Below are 26,070 nucleotides of genomic sequence, written 5' to 3'. Positions count from 1 at the left end.
GACCTGGGAGAAGCTCCTGGCTCTTGGCTTCTAATCAGCCCAGCTCAGGCCATTGTGGCTATTTGGGGAGTGAACCAGTGGATGGAAAAAATTTCTCTCTCTCTCTCTCTCTCAAATAAGTAAATCCTTTTTTTAAAAAGTGGACTTATACTCAGAATATAGAAAGAACTCTCTCTCATTCAACAATTACAAAGTAAATAACCCAATTAATAATGGGCAAAAGATTTGAGCAAATTCTTCAACAAAGATGCTTAGAAAGGATAATCAACAGCATTAATCATTAGGGCAATGTTAATTAACATCAGAATATCACCTCATATGTACTAAAGTAGCTATAATGAAAAAGACCAATAATAACAAGAGTTGGTAAGGAAGTGAAGACACTGGAACCCTCATAGTTTGATGGTAGCAATGTAAAATGGTACAGCCATGTAAAGAACAGGCCTGGGTCTTAGGTCTTACACATCACTGATCTGTTTATCCTGGGAAGATACTACAGTGGTTTTAAGAACAAGGAAATAAAGACTAAAACCACACTGAGATATCACCATAATTGTATACCCACCATAATGAGCATGGTAAAAATATTTAAAATTGGCAAGGGTGCAAAGCACCTAGAACTCACATACTGTGTTGATAGGAGTTCATATTATTACAGCCACTTTGAAAACCTGATTTTATAAACTAAAACTGAATATCTGGCTAACCTATGACCTGGCAGTTCAACTCCCAGCTATATACCTAACAAAAATTCATACACATGTTCACCAATAATTAGCAGCACTATTCCTAATAGCCCCAAGCTGCAAACAACTCAAAGTTTACCAACAGTAAAATGGGTAAATATATTACAGGATATTCACACAACAGAAAAAAACATAACAATAAGAATTAATATCTACTGTATGCAGCCATATGGATGAATCTCACATTTAAAATGTGACAGAAGATAAACAACAAAAATATCAAATACAAAAATACCACCCCTTATGTAAAATGTAGATTGAGTTAATTCATGTAAAATACATGACAGGCAACATTAATCTATGCTGTTAAAAGTCAGGATAGTCTTTACCCTTTGGGGCACTGAAAGGGAGGGCTAGGAAGGCTTTTGGGGTGCTGATTACTTTCTGTTTCTTTTTTAAATTTTTTTTTACATATTTATTTGACAGAGTTAGACAGTGAGAGAGAGAGACAGAGAGAAAGGTCTTCCTTCCGTTGGTTCATTCCCTAAATGGCCGCTACGGCCAGCGCTGCGCCGATCCAAAGCCAGGAGCCAGGTGCTTTCTCCTGGTCTCCCATGCGGGTGCAGGGGCCCAAGCACTCAGGCCATCCTCCACTACCCTCCTAGGCCACAGCAGAGAGCTGGACTGGAAGAGGAGCAGCCAGGGCTAGAACTGGTGCCCATATGGGGTGCCGGCACCACAGGTGGAGGATTAACCAAGTGATTGCCGGCCCCTACTTTCTGTTTCTTGATCTGTGTTGCATCTGTAAGAACGAATTGAGCTGTATACTTATACACACTTTCTGTATGCAGCACAATTCAATAAAATGGTTTTTAAATAAAATTCCATTCCAGAAAGACTTTTTTTCTATGAGAACTGTAAAAAATGTTTAAAGGAAAATGAGATGATATCTATCATCTTTTCAAATAGCAGAATTTTTTTTCTAGAGAGATCTTCCAGTGACTTAACTATAATAAAATTTTAGAATAACCAATTGCAATGCAACACGACTTTACCCCATAGCAATCTACACAAAACTATCCTTAACACATATGTAGAAAATATCTCAAGCAAATTGGAAGAAAAATCAAATTTTATGTATTGAAACTCAATTTTTCAATCATTATTTTCCAAACAGGAATCCCAAGGAAAACAGAGGCATCAGTGGACAAGACTGAAAATTCAGAATGCCATGGCTCCATTGCGTTGTTTTAGGGTTCAGTTACTAAGGGAATAAGGAGTCCAAGGTGTGTAGCTTACATAAATAATGGCTTTGAGGGCACAGGTCAGAAGGCATGCATAACTTTCGTAGGGTGTGAATCACCTGATGCCACTGCAGGAATTAATAAGGGATCAACTGCCACTTTTAGATGTCTGTAACATTTAATGACTCACTATATATTCCTGTAAGACATACTAGGGCTATGTCTAAGTTTCCAATGCACAAAGTCAAAATTTCAGTTTAAAAATTCTGTTTCACTTCTAAAAGTATACCAAGGTGACTTCCCAAAGGAAACAGAAAGAACAGCCTGCTTCAAGGGAATCTTTTCGGTGCCTTAAATGTCATTGACCACAGAAACTTCTAGCTTCTACTCCTAGATCTGAATTCCCAAATGGGCTTTCCCCTTGACTTCAGTGCACTTCAAGTGTTTGGACAATGAAAACTCTTCATTCTACCCTAGAAGTCTGAAAAAAAAGTAGTGGCCAATATTGGGTATTTTTATGTCCCAGCATATAAAGAACTACTAATGAGTGCTGAATTGTAAAAGTTCTTTATTCAAAAAGTGAGACTTAAGAGATGACAAGTCACCTCCTCCATCTTTAGTTCTACCATTTGCAGGAACTCGAGAATCCCCGTATCATTCATATAACCAAACATGACTACCACTCAGATGCTTTATCTAAAGGGTTTCCCTATGCATATAACTGCACATCAACTGTGATGATGCAGGCACTCCTTACTCCAGACAACCAAAGATACACTGGGCTTTGTTTGCCTTCTGTTCACTCAAGCTACAGTCTATCTCCACTCCCCCCCTGCACAATGATTGTGGCACAAGGCATTCCTCTTCCTAATCATGAAACAGCCAATGTAGACCCAATGGTGATTTCCAGGCAAAAGCTTTTTCAGTCACTGTCTGTATAGTGTTTTTCTCCACTGTGTGTTTTCTGGTGTTTAATGAGATTTGACCTGTCAGTGAAAGCTTTCTGACATTCTGTGCAAGCATAAGGTTCCTTTCCTGTATGAATTATCTGATGCATACTTAGTGTTGCTTTCTGGATGAAAGCTTCCCCACACTTGTTGCATTTGTAGTGTCTCTCTCCAGTATGAGATTTCTGATGTATATTGAGGCATGACTTCCAGGTGAACGTTTTCCCACAGTCACTGCATTTGTAGGGTTTCTCCCTAGTATGGATTTTCTGGTGTGTTATGAGATTTGAGCGGTCAGTGAACGCCTTTCCACACTCAGCACATAGATTGGGTTTTTCCCCAGTGTGAATCTTCTGATGCACACGGAGTTGTGACTTCTTAGTGAAACGCTTCCCACAGTCACTGCATTCATAAGGCTTCTCTCCAGTATGAATTCTATGATGTGCAATGAAGTGTGACTTCTGGATGAAGGCCTTCCCGCATTCGGGACAGACGTAGGGTTTCTCTCCTGTATGGATTCTCTGATGCACACTTAGTGTGGATTTCTGGATAAAGGCTTTCCCACATTCCTTGCATTCAAAGTGTCTCTCTCCAATATGAGATTTCTGATGTATTTTGAGGCGTGACTTCCATATGAAGGCCTTTCCACAACCATTGCATTTATAAGGCTTCTCTCCAGTGTGAGTTTTCTGGTGTTTAATGAGATTTGACTGATCAGTAAAAGCCTTTCCACATTCAGCACACACATAGGGTTTCTCTCCGGGATGAGTCTTCTGATGTGTTGTGAGATTTGTCCTGTGATTGAAGACCTTTCCACACGCTGTACATATATAGGGTTTCTCTCCCGTGTGGATTCTTTGATGCACATGGAGTTGTGACTTCTTGGTGAATGATTTCCTACAGTCGCTGCATTCATAAGGTTTTTCTCCAGTGTGAATCCTCTGATGGGTATTGAAGTGTGATTTCTGGATGAAGGCCTTCCCACACTCAGTGCACACATAAGGTTTCTCTCCCGTGTGGATTCTGTGATGCATCCTCAGTGCTGGTTTTATTCTGAATGCTTTCCCACAGTCACTGCATTCATAGTGTTTCTCTCCAGTGTGGATTTTCTGATGTATACTGAGGTCTGAATGCTGGGAGAAGCCCTTTCCACATTCATTGCATTCATAGGGTTTTTCTCCCGTATGGCTTCTCAGATGTCTAAAGAGATTTGATTTCCGGAAAAAGGCTTTTCCACATTCACTGCATTTATAGGGTTTCTGCCCAGTATGAATTTTCTGATGTGTAATGAGATTTGACTTGAGGGTAAAAGCCTTCCCACACTGAGTACATAGGTGAGGTTTTGCTCCTGGGTAAATTCGCTGAGCTCCATCAAGTTGTGGCTTCTGAGTGAGGACTTTCTCGCTTTGGTTGCATTCGTGGGATTTTTCCCCAGCGTGGACTCTCTGATGTCCAAAGAGATGTGACTTGTGGGTGAAGCCCTTTACACATTCGGTGCATACATAAAGTTTCTCCCCAGTCTGGGTGTTCTCGTGGTGGATGAGAGCTTGCTTGTGGCCCAGATGGTTTTCACATTGATTGTGTTCAATAGCTTTTGCTACTGTATTCGTAGTCTCATTCTTAATGGAGGAAAAGCTATGGGTGAAACTGTTGCCATTTCCGAAAACCTTACCAAAGTTATTTGTTGCATTGCTTTCATTATGATTATGTAAGTTTAAAGAGTGCTTCAAATTCTTTCCAATTGTGTCACCGTTATGGAGTTTTTTAATTGAAGGAACAAGCTTGGTAGTCACATGAATTAGTTTTTCAAATTCATATCCCTTCTCCTTGATCAATATTTTTACAATACTTAAAGGGTTCTTTTGGTTTTCCTGATAGTGTTCCAGTTGGTCATTATCTTGCCACAGTCCTTCTAAAATGGAGCACAACACATCTTCTCTTATTGGTGGATCAAGTTTCTCATGGTGGAATGAAACGTCTCTAGAAAATCTCTGTTGTTGAATTTTAACAACATTCTTTTCTAAAAGGAAAACAGAAGGGATGAAAATAACACAAAGAACAATTTTCAGAGGATAGAGGGTATATGTAGTTGGGACAGGATGAACACAGAGAAATGGAAGGTTCCATATAATAGTAATAATAATAATAATAATACCAATAATGTAGTAATACAAAATTCTTACAGATTACTTAATTGATGCAAAATTATTATATACCACTTTTGATGCACCAGGCATTGTTCTAACAGCTCATGTAATTTTCATTAAAAACTATGAGGTAGCTACTATTATCAATTATTTTACAATTATGGCATAGGGAAGTTATGTATCTTACTGAAGATCAAATAGTTATTTATATAAGTGGGAGAGATGGGTTTTGAACCCTCTGGAATCCAGCTCCACTATGGAAGAGGTTTGTGTAGTGAGTCATCAGAAGAAATTAAAGCCTATTGAGGTGAAGCCTGGCACGGAAGAAATATTTCTTTATATGTAATAAGGAATTTATTGCTTTTGGTCTTAATTCTATTTTACATGAACTTTTCGAAGTCCCTTCAAATTGCCAGTTGTAAGCTTTTCTTGGTCCCAGCAATACAGTCTTATAACAAGAAGTGTAAAATAGGACAGGGGAAGCCATCTGCCAGAATCTCATTGCCCCTTCTTTTTTTTTTTTTTTTTTAAGATTTATTTATTTATTTGAAAGGCAGAGTGACAGCAAGAGAGGGAGAGACAGAGAAAGATATATTCCATCTGCTGGTTTGCTCCCCAAATGCCTGCACAATCTGGAGCTGGGCTAAGTTGAAGCCAGGAGCCCAGAACTCCAACTGGATTTCCCACATGAGTTGGCAGGGATTCAAGTACTTAGACCATCATTCACTGTTTTCCCAGGCACATTAGCAGGAAGTTGAGTCTTAAGCAGAGTAGCCAAGACTCAAACGCATACTCTGAGATGGGATATGGGTATACCAAGGGCCATCTTAACCTGCTACACCGCAATGCTCACACCTTACTCCTTGTTTTACAGTGACAGAATGCAGCCGAACCTTCCATTCATCAGCTTCACTTTGTGAAGTGATATGTGCCACTTGCAAGGCAAGTTTTAAGACAGTGGGCAAATCTGTATTCCCTATTAAACATGCAGCTGTCCTAGCAGTTGGCAGAACAATCACTTGAAACATGGTGCCTGATCTGTCAGGAGCAGAGATGAGCTGTTGAACTGGACCCATTTCATTTCAGAATTCTTATAAAAAGAGAGGATCTCCCCCTTTATTTGGCTCATTGATTCGCCCCTCTGTACATATTGAAAATGCATAGTCTTTGTAGATATTACCTCTAACTTCAGCACACTTTTAGGAAGGTTGTATTGCTATGAATTTATAAAGAGGACACTATGATCACTCATATCAATACCCAATTTGGCACAGTTTAATACTGACATAGAAAGAATTAATATCTAGAGGATGAGAGTGTTAACATTTCATGCGGTTGTCTTCCCTTTCCAAATACAATGTACATGGATGTTTTGAAAAGTTCATGGACAAATGAAATTAAAAGGTAAGTTTGTTTTGGTACAAAACATTTGAATCCATGCATAGTTTTTCATAATATGCATTTCCATGAACTTTTTGAAGGTCTTTCTTATAGTCCTTGAAATTCCTCTGGATACATGATTGAAAGAGAACAAAACATCCTCCTCTCCCTATCTCCCCACAATTAATTCATTTAAATTTATATCTTCTACATGCTTTGCTTCAGAAAACTGAAGAGATAGTGTGCCAGCTATCAACTGATTGCCTCTCAGCTCCAAATTCACCCTTCCTTGCCTGCCCCACTGAAATGGATCCAGGTCTCTTTTTTTGTTTGTTTGTTTTTTAAACTTTGCCATCTGCATTGTCAGTGGAGGGCTCTGGAGAGCTACTGCAGGACGAGGGGGTTTTGTTTCTGGGTTCCATGGAGCTTGCTCTGCAGGCTCCTGCAGCAAAGGCAGCCTGTCTAGCACTAGGCCCCTGCAGCCCAGTGGCTTTGCCAGCATCTGGCTCCTGAGGCACATACAGCATCTCCAGAATCCAGAAGGCTTCTCTGGATCTCAGCTTCTGCAGCTCCTGTGGCTACCAAACACCCAGCTCAGGCAGTTTTAGTAACTCTTGCAGCTCAATGGTTGCTGCACTGCACTGCAGTCAGCAGCGTGTGGCACCCAACACCTTACTCTGGCACGCCTCGCACAAGATTGGTAGTAGAATACTTCCAGTGAGACACTGCTCCGTGAATAGCTTTCTCTGGAACTTGACAGGGCAGATATCTAGAACATTCCACTGTGGTACCATAGCCACTTTTTGGCCATGCTGTAAGTCACAGCCTGGATCTTATCCCTGGGAAACATTGGGGCCTTGTCCTTGAGAACTCTATCACAGTCCTAGAGGAATTTGCCATGTCTATATCTGCTATTTAGTTTTTAGAGTTCTCTTTCCTTTTCATGGCTAATCCCTTACGATTCCAATGGGGCATGAGTACAAGGAAAGTGCTGTATGTGCTAGAATAATTAGGAGTCATTTCATGGGGCAGGTGAAATCAAAAAATGAGAAACTTTGGGAGTAGTGTTTGCTGGCAGAGAATCTGAGACAGCAAGAACCCTTGTGTGATGCTGCTAGGGATACAGATTAGGGCAGCCAATCTGAGAGCAATATGGTGGTACTCAGTTAAATTTAGAATGAAAGCACCAATGATTAGTACCTCTAGAAATTCTCATGCCTCGTAAGAGAAAAGCTTATGTCAATGTATTGCACAGTTGTTTGTATTAGCTGGGAGTTAGACAAAACCCTCAGTATCCATGAGTGGGTCAATGGTCAAGTAGGATGTGACTGTGGAAAAACCTTCACTGGGAAGTCACACCTCAATATATATCAGAAATCTCCTACTGGAGAGAGGATAAAGGCAGTAAGCATTCTATGGAGCAATCTGAAGAACAAAGACAGTTAAACATACTGTAATAGATAGAAGCCTTGGGGATAAATGAAAAAAAAAAGGAACAGAGTTAAGATATATAGCATGATGTAATTTACATTTAGTAAAAATATACACTCATAAAGCAATACTTCGGGATTTAAGAGAATACTGCACAAATTCAGGGATCAGATATATTCGACCAGATGCTCATGGAAGAAAGCATAACAAATCAGCATGGGAATTGGAATAAAAGAATAAGTGTAAAAAAATGAAAGTACAAGGAAAGAATCTAAGATTGGGGGTAGGACTACAGTAGGAGAATAAAAAGGTCCTAAATAAGATGGAGTGGCAACCAACACATGGTAGATATATTAGAGACAGCTCTATTGGCACAAAGCCAAGCAAAAAAGAAGACAGGTGATGTGGCGAGGGCCATACGTGGAGATGGTGTTTAGGTGTCTGAGGGCTATTGTCAACTTTCTCCAATCAACTTCAAAAGTGTAAAGCTTTCAAGATCAGTTATCTTCACGGCCTTGCAAAGGCATCAGCCTCTCCTAGAAAAAGTGAGCCTGTTTCTGTGTCCTCCATCTATCTGGGTCACACTCACTCACCTGAACAGCTCTGATGTGGAGCTTCCGTCTCCAAAGTCCACGGCCCCTCTCCTTGCTCCAACTTGAAGATGGCATCTGGTTTGGGAACTTGGTACCCTGTTCATAGGACAGAAGACAGGATTGGGTCCAGCTTATTGACTTTCAATGACACTTTCTGCTTGCTCTTCAGAGAAGTACCCACATTTCACTGGGAACAGAGTAATTATCACAGAGGTGAAAATGGACTGAGGCATCTCAGAGAAATCAAGGGTGACATCATCACCCATTTCTGAGACGCCAAAGCACTCGGCAGCTGAGAACAAAATGCTCTCTCTGAGGTCCTGGCAGACACATAAGCAGCTGTCCTTACCCACTGAGAGCAGGTGACTGTAGTTCTCCAGTGTCACATCCCGGTACAGCCGCCTCTGAGCAGGGTCCAAGTGCTGCCACTCCTCCCTGCTGAAGTCCACAGTCACATCCTGGAATGACACTGATACCTGTAACAACACAATCCTGGTGAAGGTGACATGGTCAGCGCTGGCAGATGGAACACAGATGGGAAGTTGTTTTGAATGCTTTTTAAAAATCCTAATGTGCAATGTAGGATTTTAGCTAAATTCTTAGTCTTTTTTCTTATTTTATGAGAGGAAAAAACTTATTAAAGTATCTTGACATTCACTGTGTACTTAAGCCACTTATTTATTTAATCAGTCACTGTTTTTTTTTTCAAAAATGAGGATTTAGATAAGCTCTCTTTATGTCCTCCATGAAACTTAAGAACCAGATATAATACATTTATTGATTAGCTATGTGCCAGATGTTATGCTAGCCAACAGCAGTATAGAGTTGAATAAAATATAGAACAATTTAAATACTCGGATAAACAACATAGAAAGACACAAAGGGGCATTTGGAAGAAAAGAACGGGAGGCATATGGTTAGGCTGCATAGAGATGATGGGATAAGAGTTATCTGGAAGGGAGAAGAATGAGCAAAAACGTGGAGGAAGGAAGACAGAAAAATACATGGTGGATTCAGGAAATTGCCAATAGTTCTACATAAAGGAGACAAATATCCATGGTATGAGTACATTGACAGTGGTTATGAAGAAAATTTGGTAGCAATATATTGGGGTCAGCACAATGAACGAGTCTTTTTTTGTTTTCTAGTAGAGAATGGACTTCCATTTATATACAGGAAAAGACACCATCCTAATTGTGTGTTTTAGAACAACATTCAAAATACACCACGGGGAAAGTTTCTAATGGGTGGGACTAGATGACCAGTCTGGAGATGCACTAGGGTCTTTATGCGAGAGAATAAAACAATGTGGACTCAAGGTAGTAGTGGTAATGAGGATGTTGAGGGAGGTGTTGATGCTAGGTTTGTAGAAGGCTAGATTGAAGAGGTGAGAAAAATGAAGTCCAGCCAATGTAGAACATGGTGCTATATATCCTGAGACAGGGGTTAGTACAGTAGGATGGGGTGGAGGGGGAAGAAGAGGAGGACACATGTTACACTTTGTCCATGCTGAAATGAAGGTGGTAAAACAGAGAGAGTTATACAGTAGGTTGCTGGGCAAGGGTGGAGGCAAAGTTTGGGAGTTCTCAGTATAAAGTTGAGAAACTGAAGAGACTGCTCAAGGAAGGGTGTAAGATATAGAAGCTATAGAAGCTGCAGGAGATACAGGAACCTTATTTTGTAGACCATCTCTAAACACAATGCAGTTGAGTCAGATATCAATAATAAACAGGAACATCTCAAGAACCATCATTTTATGTATTTTTAAAAATTTATACTTTGAATTCATTTACATTTTTTTTCAACTTATTTTTGAGAGAGAAAGAGATAGATAGACAGAGCTCCCATCTGCTGGTTCACTCTCCAAATGCCTGCAATGGCAAGGACTGGGCTGGGACTGAAGCCAGGAGCTGGGAACGCAATCCAGGACTCTCACATGGGTGGCAGGAGCCCAATTCCTTGAGCCATCGCAGCTGTCTTCCCAGTAGTTCCAGGAAGCTGGAGTCAGGAGTTGGAGTCAGGAACTGAACCAGGTATTCTGAGACATGGTTGTCTTCATTACTAGGCAATGCATGCCCCCCAAGAACTGTAATTTTAAAGTAAAAAACACAGTTCAAAATAGCTGAAGATATAGTTGGCCTTCTGCATCCATGGATTCTACTTACTACAGATTGAGAATATTTTGGGAAAAAAAATGCATCTGTGCTGAACATGCACAGGATTTTTTTGTCATATTCCCTAAATAATACAGTAGACAATTATTCACATAGTGTTTACCTTATATTATGCATCATAAAACATCTAGATAAAATTTAAAGTAAGGAGAGGATGGCATAGATTCTATTCATTTAAAGGGGAAAAAAAATGAAAGTCAGAGTAAGAGGAGCTATCTGCAGCACACATTAGCAACAAAGGCCTTGAGCTAGTGGATATTATGAACCATTACAAACCGTTACGGATAGCAAGGCCTTTTAGTAGAAACATCATTATTAGGAAATGCAAATAGAAACTACAGTGAGATACCACTTCACACCCAGTAGGATGGCTAGAACCAAAAAGTTAGGTAATAAAGTGTTGCTGATGATGTAAACAAATTGGGAACTTCCTACACTGCTGGGGGAAATATAAAATGATATAGTTGCCTTGGAAAATAGTCTACCAGTTCCTCAAAAGATGAAAACACGAGGGCTGGCGCTGTGGCATGGTAGGTAAAGCCGCCACTTGCAGTGCTGGCATCCCATATGGGCACTGGTTTGAGTCCAGGGTGTTCCACTCTGATCCACCTCTCTGCTATGGCCTGGGAAAGCAGTTGAAGATGTCCCAAGCTTTTGGGCCCCTGCACCCATGTGGGAGACCTGGAAGAAGCCCCTCGCTCCTGGCTCCAGATCGGCCCAGCTCAGGCTGTTGTTGCCATTTGGGGAGTGAATCAGTGGATGGAAGACCTCTCTCTCTCTGCCTCTGCCTTTGCCTCTGCCTGTTTGTAACTCTATCTTTCATATAAATAAATAAATCTTTTTTATTTTTAAAGATTTATTTATTTATTTGAAAGAGTTGCACAGAAAGAGTGCAACTGATCTGAACACATTTGAGGTAGGGCTAAGCTAACCTTTGATGTTCAGTAGGTTGAGTAGATTAAATGCATTTTAGACTTAACTATATATACATATTTAAGGTTTATATATTTAAGGTTTATTTATTTATTTTTTATTTATTTGAAAAACAGAGTTATAGAGAGAGGCAGAGACAGAGAGAGAGGTCCTCCATCCGTTGGTTCACTCCCCAGATGGCTGCAACAGCTGAAGCTGCACTGATCTGAAGCCAGGAGCCAGAAGCTTCCTTCGGGTCCCCCACATGGGCACAGAGGCCCAAGGACTTGGGCCATCCTCTACTGCTCTCCCAGGCCACAGCAGAGAGCTGGATTGGAAGTGGAGCAGCCGGGACTAGAACCGGCGCCTATATGAGATGCCGGCGCTTCAGGCCAGGGCTTTAACACGCTGAGTCACAGCACCGGCCCCGACTTAACTACATTTTTAACTTATGATAGGTTTATCAGGACAAAAACCCATCAAAAATTGGGGCGTGAATGTATTATATGTTGACTATTAGATAATACCTTCTGTATATTAGATAGTACTGTATCAATGTCAAACTTCTGGTTTGATAGCTGTATTATCATTGCATAGGTGAATGTCTTATTCTTAAGACATACACGTTGAGGCCGGCGCCGCGGCTCACTAGGCTAATCCTCCACCTTGCGGCGCCGGCACACCGGGTTCTAGTCCCGGTCGGGGCACCGATCCTGTCCAGGTTGCCCCTCTTCCAGGCCAGCTCTCTGCTGTGGCCAGGGAGTGCAGTGGAGGATGGCCCAAGTCCTTGGGCCCTGCACCCCATGGGAGACCAGGATAAGCACCTGGCTCCTGCCATCGGATCAGCGCGGTGCGCCGGCCACAGCGCACTACCGCGGCGGCCATTGGAGGGTGAACCAACGGCAAAAGGAAGACCTTTCTCTCTGTCTCTCTCTCACTGTCCACTCTGCCTGTCAAAAATAAAAATAAAATTAAAAAAAAATTTAAAAAAAAGGACATACACATTGAAGCATCTAGGAGTTGTTACGGTTTGAACAGGATTTGGCAGAGGTCTAAACCCCAAAGTCTTCTGTTAACAGTCCATAGAGACTTGAGCTAATTACAGTGTGTGGAGGTGGTCCTAGTGGGAGGTTTTAGGTCATTGCACGTGTGCCTTCTGAAGGCCGTACTCAAGAGAAGCTTGGAGCTGGTGCCGCGGCTCAATAGACTAATCCTCCGCCTGCGGCGCCGGCACACCGGGTTCTAGACCCGGTTGGGGTGCCGGATTCTGTCCTGGTCGCCCCTCTTCCAGACCAGCTCTCTGCTGTGGCCCGGGAGTGCAGTGGAGGATGGCCCAAGTGCTTGGGCCCTGCACCCCATGGGAGACCAGGAGAAGCACCTGGCTCCTGGCTTCGGATCAGCGCAGTGCGCCGGGCACAGTGGCCATTGGGGGGTGAACCAATGGTAAAGGAAGACCTTTCTCTCTGTCTCTCTCTCTCTCTCACTGTCCACTCTGCCTGTCAAAAAGAGAGAGAGAGAGAGAGAGAGAGAGAGAGAGAGAAGCTTGGATAGGTAAGCTGAGCATGATTCCTTCCTGTGTCTCTCTCGGCTTCCTGGCTCACCACGTAATCCTCCATCGGATGCCAGACGAACCAGGTCACCTGCCCTTGGAATGTGAACCTGCAAAACAAAAATGCAAAAGAAACCTTCTTCCTCCCTCAGAAGGTCCTCTTGGGTATTTTAAAGTAAATAACAGCTGACTAATATCAGGGTAAAGGGGAATTGTCTGCGAGTCATTCTCAAGTCGTTCAGAAAAGAAAAAAATATAAGTATCTCGGTGTGGATACCCACACACGCACACAGCAATACACAGGCATGCATAAATTGAGATGAGAACAAAAGCAAATGTGGGAAAGTGGTAATGAAGGGCACATGCTTGTGTAGTTTGTTATCCTTTATTAGTCTAAACTTTGAGATTGTTACAAAACGAAAAGTTACAAAAGGGTCCAAGGTTTAAAACTCGTAGTGGAAAATACAGGTGAGTGACCACGGAGGCCAAGGAGTAGGTGAGGATTTGCTCCACAAGGCAGAAACCATACTACAGTAGCAAGAGAGGCTCTAATGATCGTACAACAATTAAATGGGCCCTACCAGGAGGCTCGCCAGCAGCTGTCTCTGCTCTTGGACCAGCAGGGCCTGGGCGCGTGGCCCTCGAAACCGCTCGTGGGCAAATTCAGGAACTAAGCAGACGTGGGGCCAAGGCCCAGCTCCCAGGGGGACCCTGTGGGGCAGTGCCGCTTGGGAAGGGGCTGCGGGGGTGGGGGTGGGGCGGGCGGGAGGGGCTGTGTGGATTACTGGGGTGGGGGTGGGGGTGGAGGTGGGGCCTTGCTGCACCTTTTGTTTCTCAAAAGAGCCTTCAGTCTTTCAGGGCCCTGCAGACTGTCCCCTTGTCAGGGCACAGAGCAGGCAGGGAACAACCAGAGGTCCTGCCCTGCACAAGCCTGAGGGTTGCTGGGAGCAGGACCTCCACGTGAATCCCAAAGAACACATCTGCTTGCCCCCTTCATCTCCCAAAGACTGTCATTCAGGGAGAACCTTGGGGCTTAGGGCTGGAGGAGGCTCTCAGCCTGATGACTGTGCGGTTGCTCTCAGGCCTGCTAGAGAGAAGCAGCCACCTGGTGTCAGGGGAGGAGTGGTTATCTGCCCATCGGTGTGGATGTGTTAACTTATCTTAACATCTGACTGTGTTAAGCATTTTAACAAGTGCTTCTGCCTACCTGTGGAGCCACAGCCATGGCTGGTAAACCAAAGGCCACCCTCACTTGTTTCTCACTCCTGCAAAGTCACTATAGCCACATGCACAAAGGCCATGTCGGCCATCACAGGGAACATGGACAAGGTGCACTGCTCACCGATGCCTCTGTTTTATCCCTTTGTCCACTCAAAGAGGAGCTTTGGACCCCAGCATGGCTGGGAGGGCATACATGAGGCAGGAGAAGAGGACTTCAGAAAGACAAAGTGAGAAAAACAGACCCTCCTCCCCTAGATTCCAGCTTCTCTCGCCACGTATGAAAAGGTTCAGTTTTTCTGCCAGGGACTCCCTACAGGAACTTCCCCATCCTAGGTGAGCCCCCACCCCGTCCCCGCTCCACCGATTAGCTTCAGGATCATCTCGGTTCCAGCACATTCTTTGCCCTCTCCAGGCGTCTATGTTCTGCTCCCCCAGACATCTCCACGTTCCCTCTTCTCACTGTTCCCCACCTGCTTATTTGCTGTTCTTTCGGACTCCTCCTTGGCCCCTGTGCTTACTATTCCTTCTACATGTTTCCTGTGTTGAGTGCCCTTTATTCTTGTATTGCTTCCTTTGGCTCTAACTGGGTCCCTGTCATTTGTGTTCCTCGGCTGTCCCTTGTTCTGTGGCGTCAGTCTTCTGATTGTGCTCTAGTCCATCTATCTCACTGTGACCTGGTTCCTAAGGGCTTTTCTTGTTCCTTCCAGCTGTCTCTGACTTACAAAAAAAACTTCTATTGGATTCCTCCGTTCCTTAGTCTCTTGATTCTCCCCTGCACCCTTGGATTGTTCCTTAAATACACATGTTTTTTGAAACCTTAAATTGTCAACTTTATTTATTTGTTTTTATTTGAAAGCCAGAGAGACAGAGACAGTTGACAGGTAGACAGAGATAGCTGGTTCACCCCCCAAATATGTGCAATAGGGTGGGCTGGGCCAGACTGAAGCTAGGAGCTAGGAACTTCATCGAAGTCTCCCATGTGGGTGGCAGGGACTCAAGCATTTGAGCCATCACCTGCTGCCTTCCAGGAACCTGGACTGGAAGCAGAGCCAGGACTTGAATCAGGCACTCCGATACGGGTTGTGGGCCAAGCAGCAGCTTAACCCCTGCACCAAACGGACACGCCTGAGTACATTTCTCACATGTCCTCGCTCATGATCCTCACGCATCTGGTCCGCAGGCCACACACTGAGCTTGCTTCTTAGCTTAGGCTCTCAACCACTGACCTTCACTACCTCTGTGTATCCTAGGCCATGGCTGGAGTCTGTACTTCCACGTCTCCATTACTCATATTATCGGCTGGGTCTTCTGGTTGTTTCCTGGGTAGAGTCAGCAATTGTTCCAATTTGCTGAGGCATTTCCCTGTGTTAGCACTGAAAGTCCCATGTCCCTTCAGTCACGACAAACCAGGATGCTTTGTCACCCGATTCTTGATTCTCAGGAACTCTAGCCGTTCCCCAGCCTCTCCCTGGCTTCTTCATTCTCACTGCCCATTTCATGGACTCTGGCTGTCAACTCAGTCAATTACGCGATTCTTTCTGGCTCTTCTGTAGAATCCCTAGCTGCTCCCTAGCTGCTGCCTCACGCGCGCTACACACGTAATGCTCACTCTGCTTGCTCCCTAGCTCCTCTTGACAACAAACTGCACCCTTGGAAGCCTGCAAAACATTCAAGAGAAACATGTGAGGGGTGTTATGTATAGAGCTATTAATTTACTTGACTTGGGTAATGTGCAGCGGCAAAGAGTATGGTCTCATCCTAGCCATCTGGAGCAACCTTGAGTGACCCATTCTCAGAAATGTCCTTCTTCAAATTAATTGGCGTCCTTCTTTTCAACGTATTCTGTCTCTGAAATAAGCTTGCCAGCAGTCATGCTCTAAAAGCAGCAATCTGCAACCTGTGAAAAATTCACCACCTTTTCAAGTCAAACAAATATATATTCACCATGTGCTGATAAAGGAAAACTTACACAAATTCTGACCACAAGGTGATCACTTTGGAATACTTCCCAAGACTCCTTAAAAGTTGTTGGGCTTCAATAGTTAAGATGCTTGCATCCTATATCAGAGTGCCTGGGTTCAGGTCCATGTCTCCGTTCTGATCTCAGCTCCCTGCTAATGTGTGCTCTGGAAGGCAGAAGGTGTGGCTCAAGTATTTGGATACTTGCCATCCATGTGGGAGACACAGATTGAGTTCCGGGATCCAGACTTCAGCCTGGCTTCATCCTCCCTGGCTGTTGCAGGCATTTGAGGAGTAAGCCAGTGGATGGAAGAGCTCTCTTTGTCTATCTGTCTCTGACTCTCTTTGTCCGTCTTTCTGCCTTTCAAATAAAATACATACATACATACATATTAAGCATATTAAGCAGTCATTTGGCTTGTGTTTGCTGGGCTTGCATCACTTCATTGCCTTTCAAGTAAATACAATAAACTTTTAAAAGAAAACATCATCAGGGGCCAGCATTGTGGCGTAGCAGGTAAAGACGTTGCCTGCAGTGCCGGCTTCCCATATGGGTGCCAGTTCTAGTCCTGGCTGCTCCACTTCCGATCCAGCTCTCTGCTGTGGCCTGGGAAAGCAGTGGAACATGGCCCAAAGTGCTTGGGCCCTGCACCCATGTGGGAAGACCTGGAAGTAGCTCCTGGCTCCTGGCTTTGGATCAGTGCAGCTCTGGCCGTTGCAGACAACTGGGGGGTGAACCAGAGGATGGAAGACCTCTCTCTTTTTCTGCCTCTCCTTTTCTCTCTGTGTAACTCTGACTTTCAAATAAATAAATAAATATTTTTAAAAAATCACATCATCAGATTGGATATGCTGTTAACTTTCTAACAGATATTCCAGAAAGTCCCTAACTTGTAGCAGGTGTTTGCTGCAGTGGTTCAGATGCCATTTGGGGCACCTATATCCCATATCAAAGTGCCTAGGTCCATATCCAAGCTTCCTGCTTATGCACAAGTACTTGGGTGGGCTCCTGCTACCCATGTGCAGACACTGATTGAGTTCCAGGCTCTTGACTTTGGCCTGGCCTAGCCCTGGCTGTTGCAGGCATTTGAGGAGTGAACCAGTAGATATGGAAGATTCTCTCTCTCTCTCTCTGCCTTTCAAATAGATAATTAAAGTGTCACCCACAAATTTTCTTTAAAAAGAGAAAGTTCTCAATAGGATTAAATCTGCCCAAACAGTTGAACTAATAGCATTAAACAGAGCATGCCAAATAACTAAAGACAAAATTACCCATATATATTCTGATAGCATATATGCCTTGGGGTAGCCCATGATTAGGGTATGTTATGAAAGTAATGAGATTTCCTTACTTCATCAGGTACACCCAAATATAAAGGGCAACATGCCTCGGAACTGTTAGAAGCAACACAAATGCCAAAACAGCTTGCTATATTAAAAAGTTCTAGACATCCCAAAGCTAATACAAAGAGCACAAAAGAAAACAATCCTGCAGTATCAGTACCAAAAAAAAAAAAATGCTGCCTTAAGGGAATCGGTCTGTCCTACCTGAGTCTGTCCTTTCACTAACAAAAACCCTCTAACTTTCTTTACAATACTAACAGAAAGCCACCCTCCCTCTCCCCTTAAACACCAGCTCTGACAGTGAAAAGGAGGCAAATATGATTCTAATAGAAATTTGTGGCTAGGACCAAATAGACAACCTATACTTCCTGTGGGAGCACAAGTGCTCCTGCTGCAATTTGTTCATTACCTACGGGGTCCCTAATAAGATGATATCCTGGGGAAACTATCTCCACTTATGGATCAAAAATATTAAAATCACACTCACAGATCAATTTATAGGTATAAATTGGCAGGCTGAAATTCCAGATAGAATTAACTCTTTTTATAGATCAGGGAGTTTTGGCGAGGCCTTATGGCACACCCAAACTACTACATATCTTGGAGTTACAACTATTCATTTAATCTTGAACTGGGACCCCCAACAATTCTAGGTGAGCTAATTTACTCAAACTGCACAAATATCGTTAGAACACTCTTGAAACAACATTTCTGGAGAGTAAATCATAACTGGTCCCTCCAAAGGCAGAAGAGGGACCTTTTTGTTGGGATAGGTAATGAGACTAGGGATACTTGGGCAGGCTGAATTTTTGGCCAATGAAGAAAGATATCCATTGGTAAAAGACTAAGGCAAACAGCATAAATGCTCCTTCAGGAAAAAGAAGGATGGAAAATCTAGTTAATGATAACGCTGTCTACTTCAATGGTTAGGAGACCCAGCAAACTATAAAAACTCATTCACAGACTTGCTGCTGAGAACCAGCTTGCAACATGACTTTTAACCATTTTGTTGCAAATGCAGTCAGTGGCAGGATTGACACAATGGCCTACCATAGTTAATGCTGAAGCACAGTCCAGCAACTTCAGAAAAAATTATGGATTCCTTGATTTATGGAAAATTTAGGTGGGAAATGTAACCTAAGATACTGTATTTTAAAAACTCATGTTCCCAGGCTAAGCAATGTCATAAAATATTTCATTGTCCAGTTAGTTGGAGTAAGAACTATAATAAATAATACTAGGTTGTGGGGCCGGCGCCATGGCTCACTTGGTTAATCCTCTGCCTGTGGCGCCGGCATCCTATATGGGCGCTGGATCTAGTCCCAGTTGTTCCTCTTCCAGTCCAGCTCTCTGCTGTGGCCCAGGAGGGCACTGGAGGATGGCCCAAGTGCTTGGGCTCCTGCACCCGTATGGGAGACCGGGAAGAAGCACCTGGCTCCTGGCTTTGGATCGGCGCAGCGCTGGCCATGGCAGCCATTTGGGGAGTGAACCAATGGAAGGAAGACCTTTCTCTCGGTCTCTCTCTCTCTCACTGTCTATAACTCTACCTGTCAAATAAAAAAAAATACTAGGTTGCCTCCAATGGGTAACCAAAGAGGTATTTTCACAGAGCAATTGGCACCTAGACTTCTCACAGGTCTGGCCTTTAGTACCTACTAATTTGGTAGATTGGAAAGGGCTGTTTTTGTTGGGAAGGACTTCTGGATGATACAACCTTTTGGACTTCATTGCAACAAAACCTCATATATTCACAATAAAACCAGTATTTGGTATAATACTAAGATAATTGGAAAGTTAGAGCTATCCTCTTCCAGTAAGTCCTATAACAACTTAGATGCAGAAGACCAGCTCTTTCTTGAATTAAAGTTACATCCTCTGCATGATGTAATCCCAATGGAAATGGGATTAGTTAAAATTACAAAACCAAGATTTAATAATTATACTACAAACTTCTAATGAGGTCTACCACAAGGTCCACTGGCTGTAAATAAAGAAGACAAACACACATTGGAGTTGGTTAAAGGAATGCAACAAGGGTTGCATGGGAATTTTTTGGTTGGTTAGGATGTATATTACCATCTGATTCAGTATACTCTTTTTGGAGCATGTACTTTATATAATCATTCTTACTGCTAATTGTTTCAGATGTTGTTTATTATATATGTTATAGATTTTGTGTGTATATTTGCTTGAAAGTGTTAGTCTATATGCCATAGATGTGGTCAAACCCAAATGAAAACTCAGATCATGATGCTCTAGGCAGGCATATAGGATAAAATTGATTAGGTTTGTGAGCTGGAAGGCCATGCCCTCACCATGCCCTAGTGTGACCTTATGCCCCTACCTGACCACACCTGTGTGCCCACCGGCCAATCAGGCTAATTAACCACTCCCCTTTGGAAGTGGATTAAAGGCCTGGGATACAGTGGGCCCAGCCTTTTTTCTTTGGCTTTTTGCCATTGAGGGCCCTTGCTGCCCTGTGCCTCCAGGGCACGTGGTCTCCGGGCCACCCGCTCCATGCTTCCTGGCCTACATGCTCCTCCACGTGGCTGGCTCCTAGTACTCGGTATGAGTCCAGATTTCCCTCTCTCTCTTAGATAGGGCCCTCACTCTCCTATGCATTTCTCCCACTGAATAAAAAGCTTACAAACTTATCATGCTGCTTCGTTCATTTATGCTGGTATTCAGGATTCTTCTCTGAATATTAGGCAAGAACCCACACAGGCTTATTAATATTGTGGATTTATTAATAAGCACATGGTGATATCATAATTGGTACCCCATAGTCTAATATCATATGGCACCCCAGATGGGATTTTTAGGGGGTCAGCCTCCGGTTTCAATGACAGCACAACAACTAGGTCTGATCCAGGATATTATTTAATCATAACTCTATCTTAGACCTTACCAGCCCCAAATCATTGCTGTATCACCACTGAGAGACCTTCTGGGAATGAGCTTTCCCAGTTTTGTGAGATCATCTTGTGACTGGGCTTACATATGCACAAGCTAGTCATATGTGGCCAACAGGGACAACTGAGAACAAACTGCCCCTAAAAAGCCTACAAAGCATTCAAGAGATCTACCTGCTGGGACCCATCCGAGGACTGTTGTGGACAAAGCTATTCTTGTCAGTCAGTCAGTTTGGCTCAGGTCATGTGCAGCACAAGGTCTGCTTCACCTTTAGCCATCTGCAGCAGCTTTGCACAATCCTTTTGTTCTTTATCTATACATTCCTTTTGTGTGTGTGTGTGTGTGTATATATATATATATATATATATATATATATATATATATATAACATCCTTCTTCAAATGAATCAGTAGCCTTGTTTGCAGCATGTCCTGTCTCTGAAGATGTTGGTAATGAATCATGCTGGAAAAACAGCAATTGCCTGTGAGAAACTCACCCTCACTTACCTAAAGCTTGCCTTTTTGGGCCAAATCAATGTATATTCCTCATGTAATGATAAAGGAAAATTTACTGTTTTGGAAAATATAAATTCTCACTAAAATTCGACCATTTTGGAACACTTACCAAGACTCCTTAAAAGTCATTTGGCTTATGTTTCCCAGGCCTAGTTCATTCATAGTCTATCATGAATAAACCTACATTAACTTTTTTACTTATTTAAAAGGCAGAGAGAGAGATAGAGAACAGAGCTCCCATCTACCGGTTCATTCCCCAAATGCCCGCAACAACCAGAGCTGACCCAGGCTGAAGCCAAGGACCAGAAACTCTATCTGGATCTCCTTATGTGAACGACAGGGACTCAATAGGAAGCTGGAATCAGAAGCAGAACTGAAAGTTAAACTGAGGCACGCCAACGTGGATGCAGGCATCCCAAGCAGTGTCTTAACCACTGTGCTAAAAGCCTTTCCCTAGAGTCTGATTATTTCTGTCAACATTCTGGTCATTACCCAGGACCCCTGTTGGACATCCAGCTGCAAACACATGTTTGCTGCTCCCTCTAGATGTTCCCTAAACCTTGGTGACTGCTCCCTGTGCCACATGCTTCCTGGTACCCTAGGCCATTGTGCAGCCTTAGAGGCTCTTCTCTCACCCCTCCCCGGTTCCAGGGGTTCTACCCCTTCGCTGATCCCTCTACCTGTTCTATAATCTCAGCAGCTGTCTTCCGGTTCCTCTGGGTGCCATCCATTATCAGGAGCCTATTTCCTGTTTCTTGTTCTCTAGTATCCCTGCCTTTTCCCTATACTGTAACAGTCTCTTCTACACCAAGGAAATGGTCCCTGTTTCCTTGGGAGGTTGTTTATCTCTCAGGCTCATATCTGGTTCCTTGAATATTCTGGTTTTTCTTCCCCATTTTATCGGATTCTTCTGCTTCCTCACAGCTCTGGATGCTTCCTGCTCCCCCTGACTGCTACCTGGTTCCTCTATTTTCTGGTTTCATCCTTGTATTTCCTAAGTCTTCTGATTTTCTTTAACCTCTGGCTCTTCCCTGCTCCCCAGTGATGACCACCTAATGTACTTGGTCTCTGGCTGCTACTCAGCAGCTGACTGGAGTTCCCTGTGTCCTCTGTTAGTTTCTTTGTGCCTCCACCTGTCCTCTGGGCCCCTGGGATATTCTCCATCTCCACTAAATGCACCATGTTCCCTCCAGGTTTCCCTGTTCCTTATCTCGCTGCTATGCCCTGTGGTTGTCTCCTGGCCTTATTTTTCTTCTTTACCACTCTGCTTGTTTTTCAACTTCAGCCACTAGTTCTTCTTGGTCCAAGTGGCTGCTCTCCATCCCTTAGGGACAGTTTTATTGGTTCTTGGTATCTTTGTCTATACCTTGCTCCCTGAGAGCTAATGAAAAAACCAAGAACCTCACAAACTAATATGTGAATAACTCATATGCATCAAGGTCTTGGTCATGTCTGTCTATTGTTGAGAAAGGCTGGGGAGGTCTGTGCTTGGTAAGGAAGAGATGAATGGAGAAATGTGTCATGCAGAGGCCAGAATCAGTTGTCTAGAAATCCCCACAATGATGCGCAAGAAGGCCATTTGCAGGACTGGGGAGGACCAAATGTCATAGCCCCAGTGTGTGTGTGGTTGTGAAGGTGATTACTGAGCAAAGCTTAGACAAGTGAAAGCATGCCACTATCAAGCACTGACTCATGTACCGCTTCATGCCCCTCTCCCTTTCACTCCAAAAAGCAATTTTGACTTAGGAAAGAGATTTAAATATAGGAATTTTACCCACTGCAGTTTTAATCATAACATAAAACCTGGAATACCCTAACTGCATTTTAGTAGAGGACTACTTGGTGTGTGTGGGGGGGTGATGATAGGAATTTGGTGAAAATATACAAAGTTTTGGTTAGGCAGCAGGAATAAGCTTTTAGGACCTGTTGAATAGCATGGTGACTCTAGTGAATGACAATGTAACGGAATCTCCCTTCTCTGGTTTCGCTTTCCAAGGCCTCAGTTACTTGCAGCCAAGCAACCACAGTCCAAAAATATTAAATGAAAACTTCCATATTTTGAGAGACCACATTTGCATAACCTTTGTTATTGTAATTGATCTATTTCATTGTTATTATTGTTAAACTCTCACTGTGCCCAGTTTATAAATTAAACTTTATCAGAGGTAATGTATGTATGTATGTATTGGAAAAATCATATCATATATAGGTACTATCCTCAGTTTCAGGTATCCATTGGGAATCTTGCAACATATTCCCCACGGATAAGAGAGGACCACTGTATTTGGATTCAAAGTTGCTAAGAGGGGCCGGCACTGTGGTGTAGCGGGTAAAGCTGCCACCTGCAGTGCTGGAATCCCATATTGGCGCCAGTTCGAGTCCCCGCTGCTCCACTTCCAATCCAGCTCTCCACTATGGCCTGGGAAAGCAGTGGAAGATGGCCCAAGTCCTTGGGCCCCTGCACCCACTTGGGAAACCGAGAAGTGAAGAAGCACCTGGCTCCTGGCTTCAGATCAGCCCAGCTCCAGCCATTGCAGCCATTTGGGGAGTGAATCAGCGGATTGAAGACCTCTCTCTCTCTCTCTCTCTCTCTCTGCCTCTCCTTCTCTCTCTGTGTAACTCTTTCAAATAAATGAATAAATCTTTTTTTAAAAAAAAAGTTGCTAAGAGAGCAGATTTCAAATATTCACATGACACACACACAAAATGGTAAATATGTAACAGGATAGAGATTAGTTTGATTTCATCATCCTACAATTTATACATATATCAAAATATCTCATTGCACCCCATAAGTATCTACAATTATCACTTTTCAATTAAAAGTAAACTTTTTAAAATAGAAAGCTAGTTAAATTATGGACATTGTATGTATATGAAGAAAACATTTACTGTCTAGAAAACTACTGGTTAAAAAGGAGGTAACCAGGGTAGCAGTTTGACCTAGCAGGTAAGACATCAGCTGAGACATCTGCAGCCCATATTGGAGTGCCTGGTTTCAGTCCCAGCTCCACTCCTGATTCCAGCTTCCTGCCAATGTGCACCCTGGGAGGCAAAAGGTGATGGCTCAACTAGTTGGGTCCCTGTCACCCTGTTATGAGACTCGGATTGAGTTCCTGAGTCGTGGCTTCATCCTGGCCCAGTCCTAGAATTTATAGATATTTGGAAAATGAACCAGGACACAGAAGCTCTGTCTCTCTGGATTGCTCCTTCTCTCTCTTTCTCTCTCTCCTTCTCAAATAAATAGATAGGTAAGTAAATAAATAAAGAGAGGGTTCTGTCCTTTACAAAAAGGTGATAACCAAAAAATACCATTCCGTTTTAAAACTTAAATTTTTTTTAAAAAAATTACATTTAATTGATAGGTAGTAATTGTACATACGTTTGGGCTACAGTGTGACATTTTAATATATCTATACAATGCTTAATGGTCAGATGAGAGTAACTGGCATATTCATCACCTCAGACTTATCATTCCTTTGAGTCACGATCATTCAAATGTTCTCTATGGGGCTGGTATTGTGGCATAGCAGGTAAAGCTACGGCCTGCAACGCTGGCATCCCATATGGGCACCAGTTCGAGTACCAGCTGTTCCATTTCTGATCCAGCTCCCTGCTAATGCACCTGGGTAGGCAGCAAAGGATGGCCCAAGTATTTGGATCCCTGCCACCCATATGAGAAACCTGGGTGAAGTTCTTGGCTCCTGCCTTTGGACTGGCTCAGCACTGGCTGTTGTGGCCATCTGGGGAGTGAACCAACAGATAAATGATCTCTCTCTCTCTCTCAAATAAATAAATCTTTTTTAAAAAAATCCCTAGTGCTCTATTAGCTATGAGGGGATTTCAAAGAGTTCATGGAAAATGGAATTAAAAGATAAGTTTCTCTTACCAAAAAAAAAAAAAAGCACCAAAATCTTTGAAATCCATGCATATGTGGACTCTTCAAACAGTTCATGGAAAATGCATATTATTAAAATAAAACTGCAAGGGTTTCACACTTTTTTGCACCAAAATAACACTATATTTTAACTCTGCTTTCCACTCTTTGAAGTACCCTTGTATTTTGAAATATATTATATGCTATGCATGGAAACTCACAGCCCCCCACATATGCCCACACACACGCACACATGCACATACACAGGAAAAAAACAGCCAAAAGGAAAAAGAACTAAAGGTTAAAAATGGTTACCTTTGGGTAATTCTGGGATTCCAAGTAATTTTTAAAATTATCTTTTATTTGTGAACCTGTCTGTGATTTTTTTAAAATTTATTTATTTATTTGAGAGGTAGAGTTACAGACAGAGAGAGTGAGAAGGAGAGCCAGAGATAGAGATAGAGATAGAAATAGAGAGAGAGAGAGAGAGAGAGAGAGAGAGAGAGAGAGAGGTCTTCCATCCTCTGGTTCATTCCCCAAATGGTCGCAGTGGCTGGAGCTGAGACAATTGGAAGCCAGAAGCCAGGAGCTTCTTCAGGGTTTCCCAAGCAGGTGCAGGGGCTCAAGGACTTGGACCATCTTCCACTGCTTTCCCAGGCCATAGCAGAGAGCTGGATGGGAAGTGGAGCAATTGGGACTCAAACCGGTGCCCTTATAGTATGCCGGCAGCCGCGTCTCACCCAGGCCTCTGGATGTGGTGACATCAGCCACGCGGGAGGATCCTGATCTGTCTCTGGGCAGCAAGGCCGGAATCTGCCACTTCTTGTGACTCCCCTGCCCCCACCCCAAGACCCTGGGCACAGGTCGGAGGTACCTCCCTTGCTGAATGCTTTCCTGTCCCTGGATCTGTTCCGTCCTCACCTCTTGGTGACCTGCTGCAGCCTCAGCAGGGGACCATGGTGGGGAGTCCTCATTGGCTGGCATGTTCACGCTGGGCCTTGGTCCTCAGGCTCTCCTGCTGACAACTCCGCTCTTCTTCCCAGAAGCTTCGAGCAGGGCAGGCATCTGTGGGTTCAACTGGAGCTGCTGGGGGAGGTGAGCTGGTGACCTAAGGAAGATCCTGTAGTTGCCACTAGGGGTCTGGCCCCAGACTGCAGAGGCTCCAAGAAACCTGCAAA

The 26,070-nt window shown here is 43.3% G+C and overlaps 1 protein-coding gene across 1 annotated transcript; it reads right to left on the bottom strand.

Annotated features, from left to right (window-relative positions):
- Window positions 1-2,644: 2,644 nt before the first annotated feature.
- ZNF41 (zinc finger protein 41) lies at window positions 2,645-25,876 on the bottom strand. Its single transcript, XM_062183119.1, is given in 4 exon segments — window positions 2,645-4,892; window positions 8,421-8,524; window positions 8,778-8,920; window positions 25,767-25,876. Coding segments are annotated over 4 exon segments (2,397 nt in total). The 3' UTR covers window positions 2,645-2,852.
- Between the last annotated feature and the right edge of the window lie 194 nt (window positions 25,877-26,070).

This window comes from Lepus europaeus, chromosome X, assembly GCF_033115175.1.
Source record: "Lepus europaeus isolate LE1 chromosome X, mLepTim1.pri, whole genome shotgun sequence".
Taxonomy (NCBI): Eukaryota; Metazoa; Chordata; class Mammalia; order Lagomorpha; family Leporidae; genus Lepus; species Lepus europaeus.
The sequence above is the reverse complement of the archived record's forward strand: the minus strand, read 5'-3'. Positions and strand labels throughout refer to the sequence as shown.